Genomic DNA, 22,564 nt, shown 5'->3' on the forward strand with positions numbered 1-22,564 from the left:
CATTAAAGAAAATCTTTCTCAGAATCTTTCCTCCCTCACCAGCGGGATCCGAGTGTGCCCAGCCTGATAGTGCCTTATCTTGGCACCAGCCCCTCTGAGCTCTGCCTCACCCTGGCCAGAGAGCCCTAATCACCACGGCCAGACGTGGCCAGGGCCTCTGAGGGGCCACAGGCCGGAGGAGGGGGTTCTACCAGCCACCCCCATGCCCCCAAAACCACCCTGAGCCACCTCCCCAGGGCTGTGAGGCTGGGCTGGCACACAGGGACACCTGCTCCCTCCAGGGTGGCTGCACCAGCTCTGCCACTCCCAGGACACATCCCACGGCCTCAGCAGTGGCAGCTCAGCCCCAGCAGTGGCACATCTCTGCCCCAGCAGTGGCACATCTCTGCCCCAGCAGTGGCACATCTCTGCCCCAGCCCAGGGAAGCTGGTCCCACAGGCACTGCTGGATGTGGCCTCTGGTAACCAGCCCAGAGGGTGTGGAAAAGGAATTTTACACAATGTCCACTCTGCAGAGGGGACACACTCTTCCTCCTCCTCCTCTTCCCCCCCACTCACTGAGTAAGCAACTAAATAGGAAGCTGAAAAAGAGATGGGAATTGCTGCCAGGAGTGGCTTGGAATGAAAAGCTGGTTTTAGGCTTATCTAATGTCACATCAGCCATTTCCTAAGAAGGGAGCAAATTTAATTAAGAACACAGACTCCCTCAAGGACAGCCAGGTTACACACAGCACTCCCAGCCTGGAACACAGTGCTGGGAGGTCAGGATTGTGCACACAGGCAGTGAGAACAGACACTCCAGCCTGGCTGCTGAAGGGATCCAATTGTTTGGGATCAAATGCAGACACCTTCAGGCACAGCACCCTGCTCCCTGCAGGGCTACCAGAGCAACCACAGAGGGAAGGGGCAATGCAGGTGGCATGGGGAGGAAAGTGGAGGCAGATCTTGGACATGGAAACAAACCCAGGGCAGACTGGGAGCACAGAAATCCTACAGAGACTTTGGTGGCTGCAGACATAGAGGGATGGTCCCTGAGCAGCAGAGGCTGTGCCAGCTGTGGGACAGATGCACTGCAGGGCTCATGGCACGTGCCATGGCACAGCCTGTGCTGCTGGGTTTGCTCAGCACCATCAGTGGCAGGACCATGACAGAGCTCCTCGGGGTGATGTGCTCAGAAAGGACCCACGCCAGCCCAGTGTCAGTGACTCTGGAGCCTTGCTGGTGCCTTTGTTCAGTGCTGGCACTCAGGAGCTCCTCCACAGCACTGCTGAGCCTGGCACGGAGAGGAAGCCTGGGCTCCAGCCACGGCTCCAGAGCAACGTGCCCACACCAGGGCAGCACATCCCAGCAAGCCCAGGTCAGTGGGCTCCTGCTGCAAAACAAATCTTCACATTTCACAGCCCCCACACTTCAGCATCTCACCTACACTGAGAACTCCTCAATGCTGACATTGCTCAGCTGTCAGGAGCAGGTGAGCCAGTGCCAGGATGTCCCCAAGGGCAGGGAAGGCCAGACAGGGGCAGCCTGTGAGGTGCAAGTGCCATCTGCTCTGCTGGACCCCAGACTGACCCAAGGTCACTCCAGCACTGTCCCCACCCTCTGCAGTGACATGCACACACCCACCAGGGAAAGCTGGCCCTGCCCCAGCACAGCCACCTGCTGTCCCAGGGCTCACAGGGTCAGCAGCTGCACCTGGGCCACAATTCCTGACCAGCTGGGGACTTTGTTGTCACCTAAAGCTGAGTCATCCCTCTCCCAGCCACAGTGGCACACAGCTTACCCCATCACCTCTGCACAAACCCAGGGGCTTCCAGCAGGCTGCACATGCAAATTTAAAGTAAATGTTGTCCTGAGAAGGGCAGCAAGGGTCCCCTTCTCCTTTTTTCTTGTGCTGTTTCCCACCCTGGAGCCACTGCATTTCCCTGGGGCAGACAGGAAATATGACTGAAGGGCAAAAATCTGGTACACTGCTCTGTCTCTGATGGAAAAATAAAGATAGATGAAAACAGCCAGGCTGCTCTATAAATACATCTCCTTTTAATCACCTGAAATTAGTTCCCTGGCTTCCCCCAGCCTGCTTGGCAGCAAGTGCACTTCCTTCTGCCACTGAGGGCTTCCACAGCCAGCCCCTGCTCCTGCCTCAGCCCGTGGCACTGCAGCAGGACTGCAGGACCCAGGCACGTGGCTGCCAGGGCCACAGGGGGACCCTCTGAGGCCAAGCCTGACCAGCCAGCTGGGGCTGCTTCGAGGCCATCCAGGCACAGGGACCAGCAGCAGTCCAGTTTCACTCCTGGGGGGTCCCTCTCAGAAATCCTTCAGCCTCTCGAACACACCAACAGGGAGAACAGACAGACAGAGGAGCTCAGGATATTCCTGAGTCTTTGGAAGGGTTCTCAGACTCATCTTGCCCCGAGAAATCCCAAGATGCAGCTACTTGCAGTCACAGTTTGGGGCCAGGCCCGGAGAGGAACGCCTGGCAGGGGGAGCCCAGCCTGCAGCAGGGAAGGGGAGGAGGCTCCAGTCAGAAGAACTTGACGCCCCGGCCGTCATCCAGCGTGATGATCTCAGCCTTGTGCTCCTGCTGCAAGGCCTGCAGGGCACGGAGCAGCGTGGCCTCATCCAGGCCATGAAACTCTAGACAAAGATCAACAGGAAGAAAAAAATTAACACCAGGAAAGAGAGAGGGTTGTGAGGTGCAGGGGCAGCGATGCTGAGGGCTCTCAGAGCACCACAGCAAACCCAGTGATGGATGCACTGAGGGGATCACTATCCCTGCTCAGGGAACAGAGCCTGGAGGTCAGCAGACAGCAGGGATGAGTCACAGCAGCCTGCAAGGCAGAGCTGGAACACAAAACACCCCTCAGCACACCAGATAAAGTGCTAGGCACTGGGGAAGGGAAAATGCAGTTACAGAGGGGGGTGTTGCTGCAAAGTGATAAAAGCCATTGTACCAATGGTGGGAAAGGGTGAGTTCACACCTGAGATTTCAAAACATTTAATCCACAAGACTGCAATCTGACAATCAGCTGCTGACATTTTCCAATCCAGTGTGCTCTGAGAACCTGCTCCAGAACATGAGCCCCAGCTTTACCTTCATTCTCTGTGTCATCTCCACTGACCAGTTCATACAGCGTGAACACAGAGTTGGTCAGGCCGTTCTTGGACACCTGGAAACACAAAGGCAATACAGCAAATTTCACCCACGTGGCTGCACATCCCTGTCCAAACCTCTCACCCACCCTGGAGTGTGTAAAACTGAGTGTGCACAGCACTTGGTGTGAACCTGGGGCAGAGGGGTGAGGAGGTGCAGCCTGGGGGAGTGAGGACAGGGCTGCTCCTCCTGCTGTGTGTGCCACAGCTTGGAGCTGGGCCAGGAGTGGTGCTGCCCTGTCCTCACCACTGCAGGGACACTGCCACCCTCACACTGCAGCTCCCAGCAGTGCCAGGCTGCTCATGGCTGCTCACCTCTCTGCAAGAGAGAGAAGTGCAAGGAGAAAGGCAAAGGCAGCGAGGAAGCAATGTGGTGTTTCCCAAAGAGCAGCCAGGACCCCCACCCTCACAGACACAGCCAGGTCTGGGCGTGCAGCCCCCGAGCTCTCACCCATTGGTAGATGAGCTTTCCCCATTCTTCTGGCCTCTTCCACATGATCAGAAAGCTGGTTTTGTTCTTGTCTAACCACTCCAGGTTCCCTAGAAGCAGTAAGGAACGGGGATTGAAGGAGAGCAGTCAGAAATAAGGATGAAACATGCAGATTTCAGACTCTGCACCCCGTGGCACCCCCCAGACCAGCCCTGCCCTGTACACTGAATATTGGGGAATCTACAGAATTGATTTCTCTGCCCAGCCCTCCCTTCCCGGCACAGCTGAACCCGCCTGCCTCGGAGAGCCCGGCCCAGACGCGCGGCACGGAGCTGCCCGGTGCCTGAGCCGGTGCCCCCTGCGGGTCGGCAGCACGGACGGACGGACGGACGGACAGACAGACGGACGGACGGGGCACGCACCGTTCTTGCGGAGCTCCTCCAGCACCACCTGGATGGATTCCAGCGGCAGCTTCCCTGGGCGCGGGTTAAGGAGGCGTCGGCGGAGGCGGGGTCAGGGGCGCGGGGGGCACCGGGCACCGGGCACCGGGCACCGGGCACACAAAGGATACGCTGCAGGCGGTGGTTGGCGAACAGCGGGATGTCCTGGGCCTCCCGCACCGTCATGGCGGGCAGCCGGTGCTCCTGGCTGTAGGCCAGCGCCAGCGCGCACCAGGCCGACAGCTGCTTCTGCCGCGTCTCGCCGTTGGGCTGCAGCCTGCGGGGCCCGGTCAGCACGGGGGCGGCCGGGCACCGGCACCCCCGCTCCCCGCGCTCCCCTCCCCGCTCCCCCAGCCCCAGCCCAGCCCCGGCCGCGCTCACGTGAAGAAGGGAGGGAAGCTGTACTGCCAGGGCCACACGAAGCTCATCGCCGCTGCCGCCGCCGTTACCGGAACCGCCGCCGCCGCTTCCCGCCCCGCCCCGCTTCCGGCCCGGCGGGGCCACGCCCCCCGCGGGCCACGCCCCAATGAGACCCCGCCTTTCCTCTGTGTGACCACGCCCCCCGTGTAGCCCCGCCCCTCCCGGCGGCTGCCCCGGTTCTGTGCCCGTTCTGTGCCCGTTCGGTGCCGGTTTTGTGCCCGTTCTGTGCCGGTTCTGTGCCCGTTCTGTGCCCGTTCTGTGCCGGTTCTGTGCCGGTTCTGTGCCGGTTCGGTGCCCGTTCTGTGCCCGTTCGGTGCCCGTTCTGTGCCCGTTCGGTGCCGGTTTTGTGCTCGTTCTGTGCCGGTTCTGGTGCCGGAGCGCTCCCCACGGCAAGAAGCTGCCGGCAGACCCGCGCCAGGAGGGCGCTGGCGGCGGGAGCTGGCCCGCGCCGGGCCGTGGAGGGATGGAGCGGCCGAAGAAGCAGCGCCAGGCGTGGGGGGAGAAGCGTTTAATGCCGGTCCGCGGGGTGGGGAAGGCGCGGGGGGAACCGGCTGCGAGGGATGGTGACCCCGAGAGCCCAGCGGCTGTGCCGGGGCCGGGCAGGGAGGGCGGCTCTAAGCCTGCGCCTTGCCGTCCTTGCTGCGCCAGATGACCAGCGTGACGAGGAAGGGGATGAGGCAGATGGGTGCGATGATCATGGCCAGGAGCACGTCCTCGGGCGGGTCGAAGTACACCGGGTGCTCCAGGGTGCAGTTGTGGAAGTAGCGGTGGTGGCTCTGGAAGATGTACTGCTCGGCCAGGGCGTTGGGGTAGCTGTGGTTGAGGCGCTCTGCCCACTCCTCCAGGCAGCGCTGCAGCTCGCTGTAGGGCCTGGAGGAGAGCCGGGGATGGGACACCGGGGGCACACACCCCGCGCCCTGCCGAGTGCCCAGCCCCTGCTGCTGGAGGGGAGGGTCCTGCTGGCCCCTACCTGCTGATGACTTTCCACTCGCACAGCTCCGATGTCATCACGTTCCTCATCAGGTAGACGAAGTAGTCCCAGCAGTGCTGTGTGATGGCGGTGTAATTCCCCTCTGCGAGGAGAGGTGCTGAGCTCGGGCAGCATGCCTCTGCCCACAGTGCATCATCCCTGCCTGCCCCGGCTGCCAGGTGACACCTGGCATGTGGAGCCCAGCACATGAGGGATGGACCCTACGGCAGCCCTGGGATGCTGCCTGGAGCCTGCAGCAGCCCAGGGCAATGCCAGGGGCAAGAGGGAGGGCAGGCTGCTGCTGACTGCCCCCACTGTAGGCAGTGACAGTGACAGTGACAGCTTCATGGCACAGGCCAGCTGTTTTTGGGATGGCTTGGAGAAAGAAGGGGTCATTCTGTGGCACAGGGCCAGCCCTGGCCAGGGCACCATTTGTCCTGCAGTGCTGCCCGGCCCTCACTGAGCCCCAACACTCACCCATGGACTGGGCTGTCCAGTTGGAGGTGGCCGTGGGTGGGCTTGTCCCAGTGTCCTGGCTGAAGCTCGTTGTCACAGCATCCGTGTGACAAAGGCCAGTCCCCAGGAGCACTGCAGAGGGAGGGACACAGGGTGAGAGGGGACACAGGGTCTGGGGGGAGGATAAGGGTGCTGACAGGGCTCATGCACAGGGGCTGCCCTGGCAGAGGCTGGGTTTACAGGAAATGATTGCTTTTGGGTGTCCCTCAGGGCAGGTGGGGCACAGGAAGCCAGAGCCTGGCACATGCTGGGGTAGGGCATCCAGCCCTGGGATGGGCAGGGGCTGTGGGGAGGGGCTAGCCAGGCTGCAGGCAGCTATCCAAAGGTTTGGAGGGGCTGCTTAGGGGCTACAAACCCTGGAGAATTGCCACAGCATGGGGGAAAATGGGACCCCCACCCATGGGGAGCCAGCGTGTCAGCCGGACAGGGCTGGGGCAGGAAGAGGAAGCGCTGGCCACGGCACAGAGCTGCTGCAGAGCCCCTCCGCCTGCCATCAGTCCCACACCCAGCACAGCCTGCCAAGGGCGTGGGGCACGTCTCGCCTGGCCCACGGGAGCCCCGTGGCTCGAGGAAACTGCCCGATGCATCTTCCAGCCTCGGCTGTGGGGCACTGATGCTGGCTCCACGCTGAACCGCCGGACTGGGCCCTCCTCGGGCTGCCCGTGGGGAGCTCTGGCACAGCTGGGCACTGGCCACGGGGCGCTGCTGGGCTGGCACACTGGCTGTGCTAAGGGCAGCCCACCCTGTCCCGATCTCTGTCCCTGATGCCCCATCCAGCCCCGCTGCCGGGGCGTGTGTGCTGCTACAGCCCCTCTCCCAGCCCGGGTGTTCACGGGCTCCCTGCCAGGTGGTGGCTGAGCGTGGTGGGAGCTCCCCGCAGCACCTGGTGCTCACCTGCCGAGCCCCCTGGCCGTGTCTGCCCCAGCTAACCCCGCCGCTGACAGTCTGGTCGCATTTTGGGGTGGGGCATGGGGGCGGGCTGAGCCCAGAGCGTGGCCCCGGGCCCCAGGAGCGGCAGGGCGGCCACGTGCGGGGCGGTTCGGGGTGCGGAGCCCCGCGCACTTACCGCAGAGCAGCAGGAGCCCTCGGGAGACGCGGCCGGAGCTCGTGTGCGCGCACGGTGCCATCCTGCCAAAGCCTGCCGGCTAACGACCGGGACAAGGATTTCAATGGAAATAACAGGAAGCAACTCCTTTCCTCTGACAGGGGCAGTTTGACTACAGGAGACGTGTGAAAAATGAGATTGCTCAGTGCTGCTCCGAAGCGGCTCTCCCGGCGGGACCCGGCGCTGTCCCGTGCGGTGCCGGCCCCCGCGGGCATCGCTCCCGCACCCCGGCGCCCGCGCCTCACCCACCGGCCTGGAGGATCCACTCCCTGAGCAGCACGTCCAGCGTTACGAGGCCGCGATTTGTTTACTTGTGTATTTCTCTTTAATCCTGTCTGGGCTGGGTTGTGAAATCCCTCGTCTCCTGCGTGGAGGGCAGGCAGCCCAGCAGCGGGGGGAGTGGACGGGAAAGCACAATGTCCCCGCACGGGTGCTGCCGCCCGGGAATGGGGGCGGCAGCGGGACCCACGGCCCCAAAACCGCAGTTTCTGGTTCAGCCGGGCACCTGCCCCGCAGGCGGCACTGCCGGGGCAGCCCCGGCTGCTGCCCATGGCCAGGGAGGGGAGGGTGGTGACACAATCTACCCCCAGGCACGAGGCCGAGGAGGTGGGGAGAGGGCAGACACTTGGCCGACCCTGCCAGTCCTTGGCCCCAGCGCCTTCCTCCTGCGCTGCCCAGCCTGGCGCCTGCCTGACTCTGCCCGAGCCCCCCTTCCTGGAGCAGGGGCCCATGTCCCCCCCACTGGGGGTGGCATTCCTACACAGGACCTTTCACGCCTGGCCGGGGCAGAGCGCAGCCCAAAGCCTCTCCTTCAGCCGCCCGCAGGGACCGGAGTGCGGGGCAGGGCAGCTCGGAGGGACCCTCCCCGCTGCGGATCGCGCTGTGCTTCAGCTCCCCAGCAAAGGTCCTGGCAGAGCTGCCTGGTGCTTCCCAGGCGGCAGCAGCCACCTTCTGCGGGCGAGTGGCCGCATCTGGAAGTCATCCCCAGCGCTCCAGTGGCCGCAGGGCTGGAGCCACTGGTCCCTGTTTCTGGTGGAGCCTCCAGCCGGGTGGCAGGAGCCTCTGCCAGGGAGACACCCAATGATCTCAGCGCGGCCCCAGGGCTGGGACGGCCGCCCCCCTCCTGGGGCGTCCGGAGGGGATGGGCAGGGACAGGACGGTGGCTGCCTGCCAAGGGCTTGGGCTCTCCACCCAGCCTGGCATCCCCGGCGTTCCCTGCCAGCCCCAGCCTGGGGTGCTGAGGAAGGGGATCGACCCGTGCAAGCTCTGTGACTCTTCTCCCAGAGGTCCCCCAGGGAGATGCAGCGTCTGGAGCCCTGTGCCCAGCCTCCCCTCGTGTCATGGGACCCACTCCGTGCCCAGGGAATCCCAAGCTCCCCATCCCTGCTCTGACCTGTCACCCTCCCCCTCAGTCCTCTCCTCCCACTCATTAGCTGCCAGGACTGGGAGGGAAGAGGGCTGTCACTGGCCCCTCAAAGACTGGGGGCACGCAGGAGATGGGGTTCTCCCAGCTCCTCCCTGGGGTTTGAACCCCTTTCTGGGCTCTGCTGAGTGAGAGGCTCTGCAAGGGACATGAGGCAGCCAAGCCCCTCGGTCACAGCCACACTGCCCAGCGTGGGGAGCCCGGCCTCTGTGCAGCTGGTCAAGTATTCAGCGTGGACCCGCAGAAAGAAGGTGTCGATGGCCCCAGGCCAGGGCAGGTGAGCAGCTGGGTGCCACTGGAGAGCTCGCTGTAGGTGCAGCAGAGGGGACAGCATGAGGCCAGCCTGCAGGGCTGGGGCACACCCCTGTGATGCCCTGCTCCGAGTGTGCATGGGTGATGCTGACCCATCTGCTGATCTCATCCCAGTGGCAACAACTTCCCTTGGGAGTGGCCATGAGGGTGGCATGGAAAGGGGCCCAGCAGCAGAGGGAGATCCAGCCCTGGTAGGTGTCCTGGCAGTGGGCTGGCACCACCAGCAGCTCCAGAGGTCCAGCAGTGCACCAGACAGACCCTGGGGTGTCACCCCACTCCCAGCTCTCCCCCCTAATTGTGGTTTCAGGAGGGCTGTTTGGGGTCAACCCTGGACTCTGCCCAGGATGAGGCAGGCACTCTGTTGTGCAGTTCAACACACAGCCCTAGGGGTCCCACATCAGGGCTGCCTGTGACTGTGGGACTCCATGGGATCAGCCAAGCCAGGAATGAGCTCTGAGGCCCTGCAAGCCCAGCACAGACCGCACAGGTCTCACCCAGCTGGATGAGGAGCACAGCCAGGATGGCAAGAGGGCAGCTCTGCTCACCATCCTCATCCAGTAGTCACCCAGAAGGACAGACTGTGTCATGGGTGATGGTGGGACCTCTGGGACCATGTGAGGTCCAAGGGGTGCTGGACATTGCCCTGCCAGTGGTAGAGCCCCCACCATAGGACTGATGCAGAAGCTAGGGCTGGAGCCACATGGGATATGGCACCTTCATCCTTGAGATCCCCGTGCTCAGTGTTCTCGTGGCCTGCAGCAAGGAGGCACAGGATGCCAGGGCTGCACAGCCAGGAACAGCCCCAGCGCCAAGCTGCTGGTCCCAGTACATCAGAGACCCCTCCTCCTCCTCCCAGGCCGAGCACAGCAGAGGTGACTGGGCTAAGGGACCAGAGGGCTCCTGGCTCTGCCTCGGCTCTTGCAACCTGGAAGAGAAATTTCTGAGCCAACACCAGCCCTGGGGGCAGACAAATGTGTGGCAAACCCTGCTGAGAGATCCTCAGAAAGAAAGCCAGGAGGGGCCAGGCGAGCTGTACAGCTGCACTGGGCCAGAGGAGAGAAACAGGCCAGGGGCTCTGTGGGGACTCGCTGCGTGCCAGACCCGGACTCGCTGCGTGCCAGACCCGTGCCCAGCCTGGGGCTGCCTCCGTGCAGCACCCGCGGGAGAGAGACAGGAGCGGGCAGCAGAGCAGCCCTAGCTTGGGGAGCATCCTCATCCTCCCAGCAGCCGGGCTGGGGCTCCCCGGGCACCCACCCCGGACCCCGGCCCGGGGCAGCCGGCACTCGGCGCGGCGGACGGGGCCCCGCCGGGGCAGAGGCGGCTCGGGCCGCTCCCGGCGCCGGGGCCCCCGGGGCAGGAAAGCAGCCGCCAGCAGCGCTTCCTGCCCGGCGCCGCCGCTGGGGGGCCCGGCCGTGGGGCCACGGGGACGCGGGACCACCGGGACGGCTCGCGGGGAGCGCGGCCATGCCGGGCAGGGCTGGCCCGGGGCCCGCAGGGCGGTGGAACCGGGCGGGAACGGCGCCGAACCGCCAAGCGCTTCCCGCGGGACCCCAATAGGAGCCGGGAGGGCCCAGGCACAGCGGGATGGGCGGGCACGGCACCGAGCCGCCGAGTTTAACCCGCTCCCCGCAGCCGACAGGGGTGTCCTCCAGGCTGGAACGCCGCTCTGCCGGAGCGGCCCATGAGCCCCGGCACCAGCGGCACCACCGGCACCGGCGGCACCACCGGCACCGGCGGCACCGGCGGCGGCGACGCGGGAGGGACCGGGGACGTGAGGGACGGGGCGGGGCCTGGGATGTGAGGGGCGGGGCCTGAGGAGGTGAGGGGCAGGTCTGTGGATGTGAGGGGCGGGGCTTGGGGAATGCGAGGGGCGGGGCTTGGGGAATGCGAGGGGCGGGGCGCGGCCTGGAGATGTGAGGGACCGGACCCGGGGCGGGCCGAGGCGGGGCCTGGGGCCGGGCCCGGGGCCTGAGGCGGGCCCGGGGCGATCCGGGGCGGAGTCCAGGGCCGGGTCCGGGGCCTGAGGCGGGCCGGAGGCGGGGGCCGGGCGGGGGCTGGGCCAGCTCGGGGCGGGCCGGGGCGGGGGCCGGGGCGGGCCGGGGGCGGGAGCCGGGGCGGGCCGGCGCGCGCGCAGTGCGGCGGGGGCGCGCGGCCTCCCCCTGTCGCGATGGCCGAGCAGTGAGTGCGGGCGGGGCCGGGGGGTCCCGGGGCTTCCCGGGGGTTCCCGGGGGTTCCCGGGGGGTGGCGGGTTCCCGTGGTACCAGCCGGGCCCCGGGGACAGGGAGTTGCGGGGCTGGGGCCCGCTGCCCCGGCCCGGCGGCTCGCTGCGGTTCGTGTTGGCGGAGCTGGGGCGCGCTCGGGCCCGGCCGGGGCGGCACGGAGGGCGGCTGGAGTGCAGCCGCGGCTCTCCGGCGGCGTGTCCCGGGGGAGGGCGGGGACCCGAGCAAGCCCCGGGCTCACGTCTGCCCCGGGGGACAGCACGGGCGGTTCTGGTCAGCGCCGCCCCTCGCTGCTGCTGTCCCGGGCCTGTCCGTGCGCTTCGGCTGGGGCTGTTCCGCAGTCAGGAGCGCTGCAGAACGACGGCGTTATTTTGCTTGGTTTAAGTCTGTGATGCATAGAGTGTTTTTCCCATCCACAGGGACATTTTTCAAACATCATTTGTTTCGGAGTTGAGCTCGCCGTTATTTAATGTTTATTCTTTCTGTGCTGTTACAGAAAAATGGAAATCGCCACTCCTCCGACCTCCAAGTGCATCATGTACTGGAAAAGGAAAGTCAAGTCCGAGTACATGCGTCTGCGGCAGCTCAAGAGGTTCCAGGCAAACATGGGAGCAAAGGTACAGCCACAGCAAGGGCTGGGCTGAGATGCCCCAAAGAGGCTTCATTTCAGCTCAGAGTGTCTGGGTGGTGCCAGAGGGTGTCAGCAGGGTGAATTGATAAGCTGTGCTTGACTTGCAAGCTGGATCAATGGGAAGATGCCACTTCTGTGCTCTGTCTTGAGCTGTGTGGGCAGCAGCTGTCACACACACAAGGCCATTGAACAAGCACTGGTGTAACTGCAGCAGGAGAGCTCATTTCCAGTTTGGTTTTACAGCATCTCCTTGCTGAACCTTTCAGTGCTGTGGGAGTTCTTCAATGGGTTTTCTTAAGTTTTGAGAGCTCCTCTCTCTCCTTTCAGGCTCTGTTTGTGGCCAACTTTGCGAAGGTTCATGAGAAGACTCAAATCCTTAATGAAGACTGGAAGAAGCTTCGAGTGCAGCCCGTGCAGCTGATGAAGCCAGTCAGTGGGCACCCGTTCCTGAAACAGGTGTGCAGAGGAAAAGGGCCAGCATCAGCAAGCAGGGACTGGAGCCAGGACTCTGCAGGGGGCTGTGGGGATATGGATGAGTTTTTGTCTGTGTTGGCCATGCCTCACACTTGTGGAATGCAGAAATGGACAAAAAGTACCCCCAAGGCTTTTTCCTGTGATGGAGTCCACTGAGTGCATGTGGGGCTTCTGTGTTTGTCCTGAATTCACTTTTCCTCAGGCTGTGGCAGCCTCCCAGAGTGGTTCCTCACTGACCTTCTCTGTGCTTGTATTCCAGTGCACTGTTGAGAGCATTTTCCCAGGATTTTCAAGCCAGACACTGTACATGAGGACCCTGAACACAGTGGCACTGGTGCCCATCATGTACTCCTGGTCCCCTCTGCAGCAGAATTTCATGGTACGTGGGAAGCACGGGGTCTCAGTGAGGTCAGCATCTGATTGTTACCCAGCTGGGAAGTCGTTCTTCATCCCATTTGTTTCAGGCAACATCTGCTTGACAGGTGATGAAGTGTTGCTTTAGCTGCTTGTTTTGTGGAATCCCAGCCAGCCTTGTGTCCACACTACCTCACTAGGTAGTCTCCTTTACATGTGGCTTCTTGACAGAATCACCATTGCTTCACAGAATTTAAACAGTAAATATGTTTTTTGGGAGGTTTTGTTTGTTTGTGTTTTTTTCCTAAGACTTTTATTTCCCTTTATATGAAGAGTTTTGTTTTTTAGGCAGGTCCTTTTGTTTGTGACTGGGTTACAGTGGGATAGCACTGATGTGTCAGTGATGAGACATGTGAACCTTTGCTGTGCAGATCTGAGGGACCAGAGCAGCCTTGGGCACAGCCTTGTTGGGGTCAGCAAACACTGCTTTTCTGAGTTGTGTCTGATCTCTCTTCAGGTGGAGGATGAAACAGTTCTGTGCAATATCCCCTACATGGGTGACGAGGTGAAGGAAGAAGATGAAACTTTCATTGAAGAGCTTATTAATAACTATGATGGCAAAGTTCATGGAGAGGAAGGTAACCTGGGAGCAACCAGCTCTGTCCACTCCAGGCCAAGGTTGGATGGGGCTTGGAGAAACCTGCCCTAGTGGCCTGTCCATGGCAGGGGTGGAACAAGATGAGCTTTAAGATCCCTTCCAACCCAAACTTTCATACGGTCCTGTGATTCAGTCTCTTGCAAATAACATACCCAAGTAGTTCAGAAGTCAAAAGGTGGCAGCAGCAACCAGCTTTTCTGTGGGAGCTCTCAGAGCAGGGAAACAGGATGGTGCCTGCCTTCTCCTTTGCAAGGGCACATTCCTGCCTTTGGGTACCTCACTCCATTTTAATGCCTGGAGTGCTCTGGAGCCAGTCCTGTGTACAGGGATTCATTCACAGGCGTCCTCTGGGATGCTGGAAATGTGCTAGAGGGGGAGTAGCTCAGCAACCCTGTTCTGCTTGTTGCCTCAGCCAAGAGTTTAATCAATGAAAAGCGCTGCCTGCCCCATCATAAAATTGCCCAGCGTGGAGGAAGACAGGGAAAACTGGTGTGGCCTGTCCCCAGATTGCTGAAAATGATACACCACTACTGACTTTAGTGCTAAAATCCCACTTACCCCAAAAAAAACTGTGAGAAGGGCTGGTGGGTAGCAGAGCACATAGGCTTGTGGTTTGCCATGGCAAGAAATGAGAAAAAGGCTGGCACTGCCACTTCTGTGTGTTTCAGAAATGATCTCAGGGTCAGTCCTCATCAGTGATGCCGTGTTCCTGGAGCTAGTGAATGCTCTGAATCAGTACTCGGACGAGGAGGAGGAAGGACACAATGATTCTGAGGTGAAACAGGAGGATGGGAAAGAGGAGCTGCCAGTGACAAGGAAAAGAAAGCGAATTGCAGTGGAAGGTGGGTTTGCCCCCAGAGGAGTGAAGATTATGCTGGTCACATTTCTGTTCTGCCCCACCTGAGCACTGGGCACCCCTCTCCTGCCATCACTGGGTTGTTAATGTGCCAAGAGTAGTTCCAGCTTGACAAGTTCTGTAGCAGAAGGGAAATGGTTTGTTTTCACTGTCCACTGTGCACAGCAGAAGAAATCACGATCCAGAAGTGTGGTGAGAAGTTATTTAGATGAGTCATCTGAAAACCCACTTTGTGGTGAGATTAGCAGAGCTGGGTGTTATCTGAGAGACTATGGGATGTTTTCAAGTGCTGGTCTGGCAGACACCTGTCAGGGAGGTGGGGGTGAATCTGTTTCTGTGGGAGGCAGGGAGGTGGATGTTTTCAAATCCCTTCCAGACCTGCTTTCCATGTATTAGTGTTCCTCTTCCCTCTCCTGTGCCACCTGGAGCTCTTGTTGCCTAGAGGAAGCTCTGGTTTGTGGGATTTTCTTGTGTCCTTGATGACCTTCTGAATACTGATGAGTAATTTTATCTTTGTGCTTAAGTGATGTGGGCAGCACAAACACCAACACTTCTGTGGATGTAGAAAAGCATTGTCTGCAAGTTCTGTCGTGGCAGAAATAAACAGTAATTTGGCTTAAGAAAAGTTGGTACTTCCAGCAGTACACTGTGCTGCACTGAAAGTGTCCTAGCACTGCTTCTGGGAATACCTCAGCGTGGTGGCAGGACACAGGGTTTATCTGTTGTGCATGGGATTACATTTCTGCCTTAAAATACAATCCTGAGCATCTCTGGAATTGCTCTGTGCAAGAAGGGAAGATCCAGCCACATCAGCTTGTCTGAAGAATTGTGTTTTCTTTGTAGGTAACAAGAAGTGTTCAAAGAAGAGGTTCCCCAATGACATGATATTCACTGCTATTTCTTCCATGTTTCCTGAGTATGGCTTCCCAGAGGATATGAAAGAAAGGTAGAAAATGCCTGCACTTGTTGTCTGTTCCCTTTCTTAGCAAGAGTTGAAACCTTTGTATCAGAGACCAGCACTGTGGGCTGGCTGGGCCACAAAGCTCAGTGCCTGCAGGCTCTGTGAGCAGAGTGTGTTTTGAGCATTACAAACTGCAGTTTGGCCTTGAGGTACCTGTGCCAGAGCCCAATGGGCCCAGACGGTGCTGTAAAGCTTCACAAACGAGAAAAGCACATCCCTGGGTGTTTGTGTTTGTCAACAGGTACCGGGAGCTGACGGAGGTGTCAGACCCCAACGTGCTGCCCCCACAGTGCACTCCCAACATCGACGGGCCGTGCGCCAAGTCGGTGCAGCGGGAGCAGTCCCTGCACTCCTTCCACACCCTCTTCTGCCGCCGCTGCTTCAAGTACGACTGCTTTCTGCATCGTAAGTGCCGCCTCAGCCGGACGCTTCCCTAGAGCCCTTTCTCCTCAGTTTTCCTCTGCACGCCTTGCTTAGTCCGTGCTGGAGCCTCTGGAGGGTGGTGCCTCATGAGTTTGCAGTGGGGCCTTAGGAGCTGACAGGTGCCCAGAAGCCTTTTGTGCAGCCGGCTCCGCTCTTTGCTCCCACGGACGGCAGACCGACGTGCTCAGCCCGCCGCCTCCGAGCTCCCGCCACTTTGTGCAGTAGTCCTGCCACCACCAGACTTTGCTCTTGCTTTGCAGAAGCTCCTCAGTGAAAGGCATGAATGTTTCACTGCCAAAGTCTGGACATGCCCCTGTGTTTTGTTGCCTCCCTGGAACTTACAGCTTCGTCTTAGTCATGTTCCTGCGGTTGGTGCTGCCAAAGCCTTTTGGATACTGATTAGCTGCTGGACCTGCTGTTCTCCAGGTCTTAAGGGCTTCTTTGGGAAGTCACAGGACTTTTTCCAGTGAATTATTTATTAAAATATATAATATTAATATGATGTGGTCTTTTTGTTTCAGTGTGAAAGCTGATCCTTCTCCTTTGGCCTCTCCTTCCCAAGCTGCCTTGTCCCCATTGTGGGTTGGAGCAGGGTTACCCTGTGGGTCTGGCCTCACTGCCAGGGGAACCCTCAGGCCCACAGGCTCCTGCTTCCTGTCCCTTGCAGAGTGGGGGGAGACTCTTGGAGAATGCTAATAGTAAAGATAACTGTTACTTTTTCAGCTTTTCATGCTACTCCTAATGTGTACAAACGAAAGAATAGAGAGACCAAGATTGAGCCAGATCCTTGCGGCGCAGACTGTTTCCTCTGGCTGGTATGTTTCTGTGTCACTGCTTTAGAAACCATGGGAGAAGTGCCCTGGCCAGCTCTGCTCTACAGAGATCTGTGGATCTTTTTCACAACTTGGATGATTTTTTCAGAATTGGTTCTGGTCCTTGTTGGATTCAGAGGAGCATGAATGCAAATGCAGACCTTACCAGATGCATATTATAGCAGCTCACCAATAAAGACTAATTCCAGAGCTGGCAAATGGGAAATTGTATGACAGATGATTTATCTGGAGTCAGTGCAGTGTTAGAGAAATTAAGCCCATGCTTAGGAGCAGAGCAAGAAGTCAGGAGGATCCAGAGGAGTGGGCTGGGGGTTCAGGCCAGGGAGCCTCTGCTGACTGGGCAGCAATGCCAAAGGGAACAAAGTAGGAACATGCAACACAAGCAGATGGTTTGGCACTTGCTGAAGGGACCACACATGGCCAGCTTCTTCTACCTGCTCTTCATGGTGGCAGGACGGGGCTTGTCCCTGGGCCTGTGGAAAAGCCTTCCTGCATTCCCTGGTCATCTGCCACCTGTCTTGTCTTCTGCTCTGCTTGCAGGAAGGAGCCAAGGAGTTTGCTGCACTGCACAACCCCCGATCCAAGTGCTCGGGCCGTCGCCGCCGGCGGCACCACGTGGTGGGCGCGTCCTGCTCCAGCACCCCGGCTGTCACGGAGACCAGGGAGGGCGACAGCGACCGGGACACGGGCAACGAGTGGGCCTCTAGCTCCTCGGGTATGGTGCCAGTCCTGAGACACCCCGCTCCTCTCTGTGAGGGCAGGCAGCTCCTCGCAGCTGGAGTTCTCCCAGCCTCCCCTCTGCTTCCTGCACAGCTGGAGAATTTGGAGTTAGCAGTCAGTGTTCCCAGCAAACCTGAGGGACACCAGCCCTGCCCTTGCTGCTGTGGGACTCACAGTCCTCTCCCAGGAAGGAGGAATGTTGCCAGGCAAAGCAAGAGCTTTGCTGGGACCTGCAAAGCCCAGAGCGAGCCCTTGGCTCCTGAGCACTGTGCCTGGCCAGAAGCAGGAGTGTATGGCTGGGAGTGCATTGCAGGGTTGCAGGGCACTAGGGGGTGACCACTGCCCCCCAGAGCCATGATGGCCAGGGTGTGTTTGGCTTACCATCTGCCTTTCCTGCCAGAGGCCAACTCCCGCTGCCAAACCCCCACGAAGCAGAAGCTGAGCCCGGCCTCCTCCCAGCTGTTTGCGGTGGAGACGCCACAGGAGCCCGTGGAGTGGACAGGAGCCGAGGAGTCCCTCTTCCGTGTCTTCCATGGCACCTACTTCAACAACTTCTGCTCAATTGCCAGGCTGCTGGGGACAAAGACCTGCAAGCAGGTGGGTGCTCAGAGCAGGCAATGCAGTAAGAGAGGGGCCAGGGCCAGAGCCACTGCCTGTTGGTTTTATTTCTCTACAAATCTCCACGAGGAAGGTGCCACATCAATGCTTTTGGAGTTCAGGGTGTTACTCTGCAGCAGTGCTGCTGTTGGCAGAGTGAGCCCTGTGTGCTGGTATTGTGGGTTCTCTCCCATGTGCAGTGTCACAGCCAGGTGTGCAGGCACTCATTTTCCAGGCAGGAGGAGGCAGTGTGCCATAGACAGGAAAATGGGGCAGAGGTGCTGGTCTCTGGGCCCAGGCCTGAGAGCCTTGCTGTGCTTACTCATACTCTCCTTATGCTTTTGATAAAACAACATGAGTGCACCAAACTCGTTTCTTCTTTTTTGCTTGTGTTCTTTGGTAGGTCTTTCAGTTTGCAGTGAAGGAATCGCTTATAACAAAACTGCCAACAAATGAGTTAATGAATCCATCCCAAAAGAAGAAAAGAAAGCACAGGCAAGTGTTGGACAAGCTTGTTTTGTTCTTAAAATGCAACCAGATCTGCTGCTTTTTGTGCCAACGCATTCCTGGTAATCCCCATCTGGCTCCCATCTGTGTGCATGTCCTGCTGTCACATGTGGCTGCTGGTGCTGCTGCTGGGTGCTGGCCCTGGCCCAGCTCCAGGGCTGCTGCTCTGCCTGGGGGCTCAGTGGCCCTGCAGCCCCAGGCTCAGCTCGAGGAGAGGGCAGCACTGGCTGCTGGTCCTGGTGCCATTTCCCTAACAGCAGCCTCAGCTCCCTGACTTGTAACCCCCTTTGTGTGTTGATCTCAGTGTGTCCAGTATTATTCTGGCTCTGGTGTTTGGCTTAAAGAGCTTCTGCTGCAGCTGCATCACTCTCCTCTCTCTCCACTTTATGGTGGCTGCTGATCATTAATGCATGAGTCTGCCAGGCCCATCTCTGCTGTGCTGGCTGCTGGTGCTGAGCAGCGCTGGCTGGCTCTCCCTGATGGCTTACACATCCTCTCAACCTTCTCTGCTCCTTTTGCAGGCTGTGGGCTGCACACTGCAGGAAGATCCAGCTGAAAAAAGGTAGAGTGGGCTGTGGCTGTGTCTTGGGAGGTTTGCAAGGGTTGAGTTCTCCAGCAGGATGGCCGTGTCCTGCTCACCAGCCTGGCAGGTCCAACAACATGGAGAGAGTGTCTGCCCCTGGCCGGGCTCCTTGGGGTGCCAGGGACATCAGGGCCATCCCAGTGCCCACTGAGGCTGCATGTGCAGCAGAGTTTGCTGCAGCAGGGGAGGCTGAGGGCAGTGTGCAGCCCTGCTGTGGGCTGGGCAGTGAGCACAGCCATGTGCTGTGTGTCTGTGGGAGCTGGGTGCTGCCAGGCTCCCTGCCCAGTGCAGGCAGATGTGCAGCTTGCACCTTCTTGGCTCTAGTGCCCTGCACTTGCTGCTTTGAAAAGGTTCCTGCAATGTGCAGCTTCCAATCTTGGCATTTCTCTTCTTGTTCTAGATAATTCACCAACCCAGGTGTACAACTACCAGCCCTGTGACCACCCCGAGCATCCCTGTGACAGCTCCTGCCCTTGCATCATGACTCAGAATTTCTGTGAGAAGTTCTGCCAGTGCAACCCTGACTGTAAGAAGAGGTCAAGGACTATTGGGCAGGAAAGCAGCCAGCTCTCCTGGCACAGAGCACAGGGAGGGTGCAGAGCTGGGGCTTGCAGGGTGCCTGCTTTATTCCTGCACTTGCTGCTCTGTCCATCCACAGCAGTTCTGTTAGCAGCCTGTTAAAAGTCCAAAGAAAAATGGTTCTGTGCTGTTGGCAGCTGAGAGACACTCCTGTTGCACTCCTGTTGGTGCTCATCCCTGTGTGTGTGTCCTGTGGGTGATGCTGCTGGTCCCTGTGAGCAGGATGTGCCTCCAGCAGTTAGGCTGGGCGCTGGGTCACTGCTCTGCTATGTTTATTTATCCTATCTGGGCTCCCATTCCCAGCTCTGCAGTGGAGAAAACAGCCAGAGTTTATTGTGTCCCTGCTCAAGATCTGGCTGGGGAGGAGCAGTTGGGGCAGAGACCCTGCATGGCCCCTCTGTTCTCTGCCAAACCTCACAGTGCACACCCACTGTGTGTGTTGCTCCAGGTCAGAACCGCTTCCCGGGCTGCCGCTGCAAGACCCAGTGCAACACCAAGCAGTGCCCCTGCTACCTGGCTGTGAGGGAGTGTGACCCTGACCTCTGCCTCACCTGTGGTGCTTCAGAGCACTGGGACTGCAAGGTGGTGTCCTGCAAGAACTGCAGCATCCAGCGAGGCCTCAAAAAGGTATTGGCAGCAGTGTGGCAGGGGCTGCCTCAGGGCAGAGCTGACACACTGCTGCTGTGTGTGGAGGGGCAGCAACTTCCCTGGAGCTGCCAGAGTGAGGGTCTGGAAAAGAAGCTGCTCTGCTCTGGGCCTCTGCAGCACTTATCTGGAGTAGGGATTGTAGAAGTGAAAATCAGGAGATGGGAGTTACATGAGGAATGGTGAGAGCAAGAGAGTGTATAAAGTGGCTCTAGAGAAAGATTTAGTATTGAATTCTGCTGGTCAGAGCAAGGAATTGAGCATTACAAAGAAGGGAAAAGTTGCAAATTTGTGTCAGGTCCTGTGCAGCTCCATGTAATGGTGTAGGGAGCTGTGTGTCACCATAACAAGGGGATGCTGGATGGACACTGGCTCCCTGCTACCCCCATGACCTGTGTGCTGTGAGGTGCTGTACCTGCCAGCTCTCCCCATTTCCTCTCATTTTGGTTCCAGCATTTGTTGCTGGCCCCATCAGACGTGGCTGGCTGGGGGACCTTCATCAAGGAGGCTGTGCAGAAGAATGAGTTCATCTCCGAGTACTGCGGGGAGGTCAGTGCTGGGCCTGTGCTGCTGGCCAGGCACACGGGGGCTGTGTGTGCTGGGAGAGCTTCCTCTGGCTGGAGGGTCAGCTGCCTTCCCTGGCCCAGCTGTGCCCATGGAGATGGAGCCCTGTGCTGTCTGGGGACACATCTCAGTACCTGTGGCCCTCCACTGTGGAGGAGCATGTTGTGTGTGTGCTGCTGCCTGAGAGCCCTGCTCTGGCCCTGCCCCATCCCTGGGAGCCCTGGCAAGCTCCTGAGGTGGGAGGGAGAGCAGGAGGGTGTTCCCAGGAGGCAGCCCTGGAACCTGGCTCAGCCCTCAGCTGCTGAGTCTCTCAAGGTGATCTCCCTCTACAGCTCATTTCACAGGATGAGGCTGACAGGCGAGGAAAGGTCTACGACAAGTACATGTCCAGCTTCCTCTTCAACCTCAACAATGGTAACTTCTGAGGTTTCCAGGGGTGGAGAGACCAGGTGGGCATGCTCAGCCCACCTCTTGCCTGCGTGACAGGCCTGGCCTTACACCGTGGTTTCCTTATCTTTTGTTTTTAAATAGATTTTGTTGTTGACGCTACTCGCAAAGGAAATAAAATCCGCTTTGCCAACCACTCAGTGAACCCCAACTGCTATGCGAAAGGTGAGGTCCCCCTGCCCAGCCAGGCCAGGCAGGACATGGTGCTCTGAGAGCTCCAGCCCACACTGGGGCTGCACATCTCTGATGTTGCATCTCTGATGTTGCATCTCTGGTTGCAGTTGTGATGGTGAACGGAGACCACCGCATTGGCATCTTCGCCAAGAGAGCCATCCAGGCAGGAGAGGAGCTCTTCTTTGACTACAGGTACCTTGGCCAGTGGGCACCTTGGGCTGTAGGGTTGACCTACCCTCTGTGCAGGTTTGTGGGGGGAGCATTGCTGCAGCCATGACCTCCTGTCCTGTAGGTACAGCCAGGCAGATGCCCTGAAGTATGTCGGCATAGAGAGGGAGACGGACATCATCTAAGCTCCTGGGTGGTTCTGGCACACCTTGCTGCTGCACCTTGTAAGCAATGCCATGTTTGCTTCACGCTGACATGACTGCTGCTGTTCCTGCTGCTGTGTGTGTCACAAGTGCTACTTTCCATCCAGACACCAGAGAGACTCGGGGCAGGAGTGTAAGCAGCCCCTGGGCCATGGCTGTCCCAGGGTGGTTCCCCTCTGCCCCAGCTGGCTGGGAAATGGGGACTGCCCAGCTGTGGCTGGAGTGGCACCAAGGGATGCCTGGGGATGGGAGAGCAGCACTATGCAACATGATACTTTGAGTAGGGGTGCCACTGAGCTGGGTAGAGGATGATGTTACAGTCACTGCCTCTTGTGACCCAGGGGAGGCTTCTCAGAAACCTTCCTTGGGCTTTGTGACCCCCTGGCCCTGGGAATAAAGGGGTAATATTCTTTGGCAAGGTGAGGTTTAGCCTTGCACTCCATGCAAAAAAGAAAGAAAAAAGCACTTTAAACTAATCCTCAGCTGGTGGCTGGGCCCTGTATTTTGGGGTGGAGGGACTGCAGGCATCTCAGGTATCCTGCATCTATCAGCACCTCTGCTGGGATGTTGCTCCAGGCCTGGGACAGGGCAGGCTGGATGGGGTCTGGGGTGACCTGAAGGTTGGGGCTGTCCCCTGAGAGCCATATATGCAACCAGCCTCCTGCCTGGCCTGGTGCTGGGTGCTGGGCTGTGCTCCCAATGTCCAGGGCTGGGTTCCCAGGATGACATGGGGAGCCTGGCTGAGCCCTGACCTGGCTGCAGGACCCCAGCCTGCTTCCAGCTGTTCAGTCCAGGAACACACAGAGGTGCTGGGTTTGCCTGGGAGCCAAGCCCTCCCTGGCCCAGCCCTCACCATACTTTCCCAGTCCCCTGCCACGGCAGGCCAGGCTGTCTGTCTGTCCTTCCCGTTGTCCACGATGGCCCCCTGGAGCATGGAGGTGTTTAGGTCTGTCTGGAGCAGTGCTTGTATCCCAGCACCTGCCTGAGCCTTGCTCCCTGCCACCTCCATCCACCCAGCTCCTGCCAGCCCTGCTCTTGCCTAAGCGTCTTCTGCCACTTTGGCCATATCTGCACTATGCCAGGCTTGTGTCTGTGGTTTGTTGACGGTGAATAATGGTAATAATAATGCACTTTAATTAACATGGCTTGTAGCCTTTGTCATAATAAAGTGGTAGCAAAGACCCTCCCCTGCTCCTGGCCTCT

At 59.4% G+C, this 22,564-nt stretch overlaps 3 protein-coding genes across 5 annotated transcripts; 1 reads left to right on the forward strand and 2 right to left on the reverse strand.

Moving 5' to 3' along the window:
* Positions 1–2,014: 2,014 nt before the first annotated feature.
* On the reverse strand, positions 2,015–4,524 carry VPS25 (vacuolar protein sorting 25 homolog). Its single transcript, XM_064399923.1, has 6 exons — positions 4,401–4,524; positions 4,151–4,296; positions 4,002–4,055; positions 3,601–3,689; positions 3,091–3,166; positions 2,015–2,633 (listed from the first exon to the last, which is right to left on the reverse strand). Exons 1-6 carry the CDS (start codon positions 4,445–4,447, stop codon positions 2,521–2,523), a joined length of 525 nt encoding a protein of 174 aa, XP_064255993.1. The 5' UTR covers positions 4,448–4,524; the 3' UTR covers positions 2,015–2,520.
* Positions 4,525–4,709: 185 nt separating this feature from the next.
* Positions 4,710–7,790, reverse strand: RAMP2 (receptor activity modifying protein 2). Of its 2 annotated transcripts, XM_064399926.1 has the most exons (5): positions 7,280–7,790; positions 6,992–7,142; positions 5,887–5,997; positions 5,410–5,512; positions 4,710–5,309 (listed from the first exon to the last, which is right to left on the reverse strand). In XM_064399926.1, exons 2-5 carry the CDS (start codon positions 7,050–7,052, stop codon positions 5,054–5,056), a joined length of 531 nt encoding a protein of 176 aa, XP_064255996.1. In that variant the 5' UTR covers positions 7,053–7,142; positions 7,280–7,790; the 3' UTR covers positions 4,710–5,053. The 2 variants fall into 2 exon arrangements, with proteins under 2 accessions (XP_064255996.1, XP_064255994.1); XM_064399924.1 differs by having other exon boundaries at positions 6,992–7,790.
* A 2,938-nt stretch (positions 7,791–10,728) lies between these two features.
* Positions 10,729–22,542, forward strand: EZH1 (enhancer of zeste 1 polycomb repressive complex 2 subunit). Of its 2 annotated transcripts, none has more exons than XM_064399679.1 (20): positions 10,729–10,776; positions 11,481–11,601; positions 11,943–12,071; positions 12,349–12,468; positions 12,961–13,081; positions 13,770–13,943; positions 14,801–14,903; positions 15,160–15,323; positions 16,065–16,156; positions 16,715–16,889; positions 17,295–17,491; positions 17,895–17,986; positions 18,520–18,560; positions 18,982–19,107; positions 19,609–19,787; positions 20,259–20,354; positions 20,702–20,783; positions 20,901–20,981; positions 21,098–21,182; positions 21,283–22,542. In XM_064399679.1, exons 2-20 carry the CDS (start codon positions 11,485–11,487, stop codon positions 21,341–21,343), a joined length of 2,235 nt encoding a protein of 744 aa, XP_064255749.1. In that variant the 5' UTR covers positions 10,729–10,776; positions 11,481–11,484; the 3' UTR covers positions 21,344–22,542. The 2 variants fall into 2 exon arrangements, with proteins under 2 accessions (XP_064255749.1, XP_064255748.1); XM_064399678.1 differs by lacking the exon at positions 10,729–10,776 and adding an exon at positions 10,866–10,943.
* Positions 22,543–22,564: the final 22 nt, after the last annotated feature.

The sequence above is a fragment of the Passer domesticus genome, chromosome 27 (assembly GCF_036417665.1).
Source record: "Passer domesticus isolate bPasDom1 chromosome 27, bPasDom1.hap1, whole genome shotgun sequence".
Lineage (NCBI taxonomy): Eukaryota > Metazoa > Chordata > Aves > Passeriformes > Passeridae > Passer > Passer domesticus.

Bases quoted from the DNA above. Each gene is read 5' to 3' on its own strand.
- VPS25 (XM_064399923.1), bottom strand. From the start codon at position 4,447: ATGAGCTTCGTGTGGCCCTGGCAGTACAGCTTCCCTCCCTTCTTCAC. The intron at 4,056-4,150 runs GTATCCTTTGTG...ACCCGCGCCCAG, and splicing joins CGCCAACCACCGCCTGCAGC to GGAAGCTGCCGCTGGAATCC. The intron at 3,690-4,001 runs GTGCGTGCCCCG...TACTGCTTCTAG, and splicing joins GGAGGAGCTCCGCAAGAACG to GGAACCTGGAGTGGTTAGAC.
- EZH1 (XM_064399678.1), top strand. The intron at 12,072-12,348 runs GTGTGCAGAGGA...CTTGTATTCCAG, and splicing joins GGCACCCGTTCCTGAAACAG to TGCACTGTTGAGAGCATTTT. The intron at 19,108-19,608 runs GTAAGAAGAGGT...GTGTTGCTCCAG, and splicing joins CTGCCAGTGCAACCCTGACT to GTCAGAACCGCTTCCCGGGC.
- RAMP2 (XM_064399926.1), bottom strand. From the start codon at position 7,052: ATGGCACCGTGCGCGCACACGAGCTCCGGCCGCGTCTCCCGAGGGCTC. The intron at 5,998-6,991 runs GTAAGTGCGCGG...CTCCCTCTGCAG, and splicing joins AGGGCTCCTGCTGCTCTGCG to TGCTCCTGGGGACTGGCCTT. The intron at 5,310-5,409 runs GTAGGGGCCAGC...GCTCTCCTCCAG, and splicing joins GAGTGGAAAGTCATCAGCAG to GCCCTACAGCGAGCTGCAGC.